Genomic DNA, 6,452 nt, shown 5'->3' with positions numbered 1-6,452 from the left:
CCCCCCCCCCTCTCATATCTGCAGTATATTAACACCACAACGAGCTGCTAATATTTAGTGTTCTGGCATCATGGATTCTACACGTTGCCAAGTAAGACGCAGGTATGTAAGCCAGCCTTTGTATGTGTTCACACTGAGTGGGGTGTGTGGTAGACCTGCATTGCTGGTAAGTGTACGAGTGGTTGTAAACTGCGGATACGCACCATCATCATTGTCATTTCCAGGATACAAATATCCGGATTATCATGAATGCTGTACAGAAGGGTGTGGATGGGACTGGGTAGTGCATTGCAGTTCTAGAATCATAGCACTGTTCCAGGTCATTCTTGATTTTCCTACGAGCAGCACATTCTATCTTCTGAGCCCATGAAGTTCGCCATCGCAACACTTATTTCCGCTGCCGCGATCCTTGGCATGACCGAAGCCGCAGATTACATCACAGTCGACCCTGCCACCCTCACCAAAGTAAACCCTGAGAACCAGCTCCCAGGCCCCGTAACATCGACCTCCACGGCGAACCCCGCTCTGTTCATGGGGATTGGTCCCGAGATATTCCCTGGTGAGCCAGGCTACAAGGACCCGTTCGCCTCGTCCGTCAGCGGCAGCGCCTCGGGCAGTGCCGGCAGCCTCGCTACCTCCTGCAGCCCAACCTGTCCAAATGACAAGGACCCCGTTTGTGGAACGGATGGCGTCACCTACGACAATTCGTGCAAGCTTGGCCTCGCAGCCTGCCTCAACCCTCTCAAGGGTATCGCAAAGAAGTCTGACGGGCCGTGCAAGTAAATGTGAAATCAGCCCATACCAACGACAATGAAATGTACGAGGTGTATACGTTCTCTTGTGTAGTTGGTCTGGAAGTCGCTGTAGCCACGAATGTACGAAAAACTGTTCTCCAAATACGATACTTCTTGACAGCCCTGTTCCATAAAAAACAAAACGAAATATACCGATTTTCCTAAATATATTGCAATTTGCAAACACTGAAGATAGAAATGCACGGCCACCGCTCATGTATGTGTAGTGGCCAACTGCTTTTGTGAATTCTTGATGTAAAGGTCGTAGAAATTTCAGGCTCAACACACGATACGTGTACAAGTTGCTTGTATTGGCAATACCATAAAGTGCTCTGAAGAAATCCAATATGTCAACCATATCGCTGTATTACATGTTCGGCTTAATAGTGTTTGGTCATTCGTCTCTAGATTTGTTGCTTAATTGCTCCGAATATTCCACCGTTTTACATGGGTTTGGAATGCACCCAGCATGTCAAACCAGGACCCTGGTGTAAATGCGTCTCAATATCTATTTAATAATCGCATTTCATACAGATACTTTTTCGGTTAGCCTCGTCTAAAGCTAATAAATCAATAGCATATACGTCATGAGTAAGCTACACCAAGCATCCGTATTTTCAGAGTTCCATGCCACTTTTCAAATTGAGTTTAAAAAACCATGAAGAAACCAGCACCACTCAACCAGAATATCACTAGTGAAATCTGGATCCGAATGAAAGCTAAAACCTCACGTGATGAATCAAAGCGCCTTGTTGGATCATTCTTCATTTTTCCTTAAAGGTAGATCATCCAGACTTCAGCGACCATGAAATTCGCGACTGTGTTTGCCTCAGTCGTGATCCTCGGCGTCTCCAAAGCCGAACATTTACCAACGCAGCGAACAGAGGCCCAGGCCCTGAAATTTCGATCACCACTGCGAACCCCTCGACGTACATGGGAATCGGCCCTGAAATATTCCCCGTTTCGACTACCAGCGCCAGCGGCAGCACCACTACCACTGTCGACCTGTCTCCTAACTGTAACCAAGCTTGCCCGGATGACTATGAACCCGTTTGCGCAACGGATGGCAAACAGCAACTCGTGCAAGTTGGGCGTCGCGGCTTGCCAATACCCGACCGAGGGTCTTGCAAAGAATGCTGATGGTCCATGCAAGCAATTGGAAACCAAGAGCTCATCATCTCGGTTATGACGAAGAAAGTCGCAATGCTAACATGACGCTGTTGCGCTGATTTAGAAGCCTCTGGGGGAAAGAGTCAGGATTCTGAAGCGATCAAACAAAGTAATTGTTGTTGGGATCGTATTTGACACGTTTTGCTTAATTCTCGCTGCGGTACTTTTCACTGATGCGCCGCTGCTCTGACTATTGTGAAACACTGCTCACACAACTCCTTAGGACAGTTAAATTGTAAATACTCGGAGTAAAGTTTGCAGAACAAGTCAAATTATGGGTTTGAAAAGGGTAAATGTGGCAAATTTCCTCGAGACCACCGCATCAACCGCAGAACCGGTTCTTAGAGAATAATAGGTTATCCGTGACACCGCAGTGATGTCAATTATTTTCCCACTTGGAACAAAGTGCACTCGTATCCACTACACATCCGACCTATAGCTCATCAATACACCGCTGCAATCGCTTCTATCACTCTCGAGGCGAGCTCGTCATGTGTCGGCAATTTCGGATTCGCTCTCGACTGTTGCAGCAAGTATAGCTCCTGCTCGTCCAGCCCGTGAGACTGCGGCGAATGTTGCGTAGAAAGCACGACATAGTCGCTGTTGGCCTCGCAGATTTCCATCATGGTATGCGCCACCTCCTTCCAGATCTGCTTTAATCCCCGCAAGACACCGGCCACTACGTGCGGATTCACCACCGCATGTCCACGCGTCTCGGGGTGACGATGACGCGGAGGTGAGGCAAAGAAGATGCGAAGGGCGTTGTCGCCCGAGTCATCGTCCGCAGGCTCCACGATCACCAACACCTCAATCTACACAACAAGAACTTTAGCTAAACACAACGCTACCTCTAAAATGGGTCAAGTCAATAAAAACGTACCGAGAACTGCGATCCTTCCGGTAAAGCTGGCACGAACAACTTCATCCCAAACTCCAAGCGCCGACGTTTCGAAGTGCGGGGCTTCAGATCACGAGTCTTCGTGTCCTTACTTAACCCAGAAGGTGGACGCTTCTTGTCCCTCCCTTGGAGAGATCCACCAGAGCTCTGAATAAAGCTTCCTCTCTTATCTCCTCGACTGCCATCTGTGCGTTTATCCCCTCGGCCGCTATCAGTGTTCGCGGATACTGGCGGATCTTGGCTTCGTGCGTTGATAAGGGCGTAGTACTGGTAGTCCTCGACTTGAGCGACTTCCACTCCAGGGATCCCGCTTAACGGCATTCGGAAAACCTGTTTACGAATGAACCCATTCGTTCGTTCACGCGATTGTCCTGACGCCACAATAGCACGCCACGCACTGATGTCAACCTCCATGTTTCCGCTGTCGTGTGTAGAGCGGAAAAAGGAACAAGCATCCGACAGTAGCGCTTCGAAAAACAGCGGTGCAGTAACTTTACTGCCCATGTTCTCCTCTAGTACTTGTGCGAATTCTTCCGGTATGCTCTCGAAGAAAGGAGCGGCAGTCGCGGCCACCATCGCCTGGGAAGGAACGATTCCACGTGATGATGACGGTCCACGACTATAAGATCTCCACGGCAGCTGGATAGGCAAAGTGCTGAGACTGTCAGACAGCGGATTCGCGTCCGAAATTGCAGCAATGAGGCCTTTCATGACTTCCAGGGCGAATGCTCGTGGCAGGAAGGCGAGATCTGGCTTCACGCCGCGAGTGCCACGACTGGACGAGACTTCACCACTGGAAGCCAATGCTGCGGCAGTGTCAGTAGGTGTACTACTTGGTGTGTCACCCAACAGCGAGCCACGACGCACTGGCGGAGTCGCGAAATGTTGTCTAGTATTCGAGTCTCGTAGCAGCTTCAACAGTGTCGCACAACTGCTTCGAACCCCTTCTAACGCTCCACGCTCGATCTGTGGCTTGAGCATCGTATCTCGCGAGAAAACCACACCTGCTCGCCATCGCAGACGCAGCGCTGTCTTGTTCCCTGAAGTCTTCACTTGTTTACCATCACTGCTTTTATCCGACGAAGAAGATTTGTCTTCGGTAATACTCACTCGTTCCTTCGTCTCATCGCTGACAGGAACATCCTCCAGATCCACGAGCACTTCAATCGAGAAGCAGTTGCTGTAAGGGATACTGAGAGTGTACATCTTGGATCGAAGCGAGGCCTTGTGCGGTGTTTTATGCTCACCTTCTTGCTCGTCGAGTGAATCGTCATCAACCGTGCACGAGTGATACTGTTCGATAGTAACAGCTTTCATGCTGTTAAGTGTCACGTTCTTTCTTGTGCCTCTACTGCTCCCCATTGTAGGTACAGTGGTTGCCTCAGGACGATAACTGAGCGCTCGTATCAATCCGAAACGAGGGTGCGAGTGCCAGTCACGAAGCGTATCATCACTTCCTTTATCTCCTGTCGACGCAGAGGCTGTGGATGATCCAACCGGTGCAGATGTTGCTAGTTTAACCCGCTCCATCTTGCACTTAAGACGTGTAGCGCGCGGGGCGATCATCTCCAAGAACTCATTCACACTGGAGCCCGGTACAGTGGCCGTCGTCAGCTCCGTCATGTCTTGTTCCTTCATCTCCAAGAACGACGCAGCGTTCGCATCAGCCTCAAGCCACGGCAGACGCACGTCACCGAACTCCCATCTCGTTAGCATGGGGGCCTGGAATGTAGTGCCCTTGGCTTGTAATAAGCCTCCAATCAAGTGAGGCGCCGTCTGTGCTCGAGCCAACGCACGGGCCGATGACGCGCCCGATTGTGACGCATCGGCCGCAGCGGCCATCAAGGCTGACAGGTCCGAGCTGTACATTAGCTCAATGGCGTGATCGAATTGCTTGGACAAGAAGACGCCGCGCTTGCGGGATGATCCGTGGCCACTGCGGTCGTGTTCACTGAGCGAATCTTCGTCGTCCAAGCTCGCGCTGTTGCTTCTGCTGGTCGGGACGGACGGGTGAGCAAAGCTCGTGGACCCGGGCTTGTTGGCCAGCCACATGCCCTTGCCGAACCGGGCCGAGCACAGTATCAAATACACTTGAGGACTGCAGACTCCGGCCCCCTTGTCTCCGGGTCTCTGCAGCACACGGAAGGCTTCCCACGCGTGGAGTTTCTTGCTGGTCGCCACCATCTTCTGCACAATGTTCTGGCCCATGTATCGCTGTGTGGCCACGGCCCGGAAGCCCCAGTGGTGGGTTTTGCCTCGCTCAATTTGGAACAAGCATGACGCGTTGGGCTTGCTAGTGAACACGAGCTTGCGGTGCTGCGTGGCTCGCAAGAAACAGCCCGTGGCCGGGTCCATAAGGTACACGGGCGCGTCGGCCGCGCTGCGACTGAAAAGATGGTCCTTGAGGCTGCCCTTGACCTGTTCGTACAGCGAGCTGCCGCTCGTGCTGGACGACACGACCTCGGGCCGCTGGCTGCTCAGTCCGAGCGGCCGACTGAGCGACGCGTGGCCGTGTTGTGGCCAGCGCTCGCTGAAGGCCCTGAAGAGCTCGGCTCGCGCGGCGGCCAGCGCCTCGGCCGGCGTGATTTTGTGCTCTTGAGCCTGGCGACCGACGGCTAGCAAGGCGGCCAACGTCTCCCATAATTGCGCGAAAAAGCCCCAACCGTGGCCCTCCGTGACGACGCTGATGGACACGAGCGTGGGCAGCAGCGCGAAGAAGGCGAGCGGGACGACCGGCGTGTTGGCCACGGCGTCGCTGAGCTTTGCCGCCGCCAGGAGCAACGCACCGCTCGTCCCTAGAGACAGCAGCAACAACGGCATCTTGGACGCCATGGTCGGGATTGTTGCAAACTGATCTCCAGAACTACTGCTTTGACTTGAAGTTTGTATGGACTGAAACTTGCAAAAATGAATTATTATGACGTCAGTCGAAAAACCTGTGATCATAAATCGTTTACGCCAGGAAATAACGGATGTGATTACGAGTCGTAATTTACGACTGCACGGTACACCTTTTTCAGACCAAAATGAGAAATTCTCAGATCAAAACAAGAAATGCTCAGATCAAAACAAGAACCCTCGTCAAATACGATTTACAAATCCGTATCTGATATCATAGGGTTCCAGAATTCGAGAAGTCTAGAGGGCTCATGGGCACTTCAGTGGCAGAAACGCAGAAGCACTTCTCATTTAGTGATGAGATACAACAGCTACACGGACTACCAGCGCCAACGCGTGCTGTCTACTGCGAGAGAAGGAGGCAATTGGGCTCAAGTAGCTCTTCACAACGGCATTGCTTACCAAACCGCGTGGAGATGGGTGAATCGGGCGCGAACTACGAATGTCTGGACGCCAAGTGTTGGTCAACGTGGTGGGCCACGTCATGTTAAGATCACACCCGAGCATGTCGAGTCCATGGTGACTTTGCTGGAAGACAAATGTTTGCTGACGTTGTACGATTTAGTGGACGAGCTTAAGGTTAAGTATGACATCGATGTGGTACCCTCAACAGTTTACAATGCGCTAGATGCTATTTGCTTCACATGCAAGAAGATCCACAGCGAGCCAAGTGAAATGAACTCGAGCCGCGT

General features: G+C 51.8%; 3 protein-coding genes across 3 annotated transcripts; 2 read left to right on the top strand and 1 right to left on the bottom strand.

Moving 5' to 3' along the window:
• Positions 1–307: 307 nt before the first annotated feature.
• On the top strand, positions 308–983 carry PPTG_03106 (hypothetical protein). Its single transcript, XM_008895784.1, has one exon. The coding sequence runs from the start codon at positions 367–369 to the stop codon at positions 781–783; it is 417 nt and encodes a 138-aa protein (XP_008894032.1). The 5' UTR covers positions 308–366; the 3' UTR covers positions 784–983.
• Positions 984–1,599: 616 nt separating this feature from the next.
• On the top strand, positions 1,600–2,091 carry PPTG_21202 (hypothetical protein; the record flags this gene model as incomplete). Its single annotated transcript, XM_008896455.1, has 1 exon — positions 1,600–2,091. The coding sequence occupies one exon, from the start codon at positions 1,600–1,602 to the stop codon at positions 1,981–1,983; it is 384 nt and encodes a 127-aa protein (XP_008894703.1). The 3' UTR covers positions 1,984–2,091.
• Positions 2,092–2,205: 114 nt separating this feature from the next.
• On the bottom strand, positions 2,206–5,724 carry PPTG_03105 (hypothetical protein). The gene is made up of 2 exons (XM_008895783.1): positions 2,845–5,724; positions 2,206–2,776 (listed from the first exon to the last, which is right to left on the bottom strand). The coding sequence occupies exons 1-2, from the start codon at positions 5,692–5,694 to the stop codon at positions 2,408–2,410; spliced, it is 3,219 nt and encodes a 1,072-aa protein (XP_008894031.1). The 5' UTR covers positions 5,695–5,724; the 3' UTR covers positions 2,206–2,407.
• Between the last annotated feature and the right edge of the window lie 728 nt (positions 5,725–6,452).

This window comes from Phytophthora parasitica (assembly GCF_000247585.1).
Source record: "Phytophthora parasitica INRA-310 unplaced genomic scaffold supercont2.4, whole genome shotgun sequence".
Lineage (NCBI taxonomy): Eukaryota > Oomycota > Peronosporomycetes > Peronosporales > Peronosporaceae > Phytophthora > Phytophthora nicotianae.
This window is presented reverse-complemented; position numbering and strand designations above follow the sequence as displayed.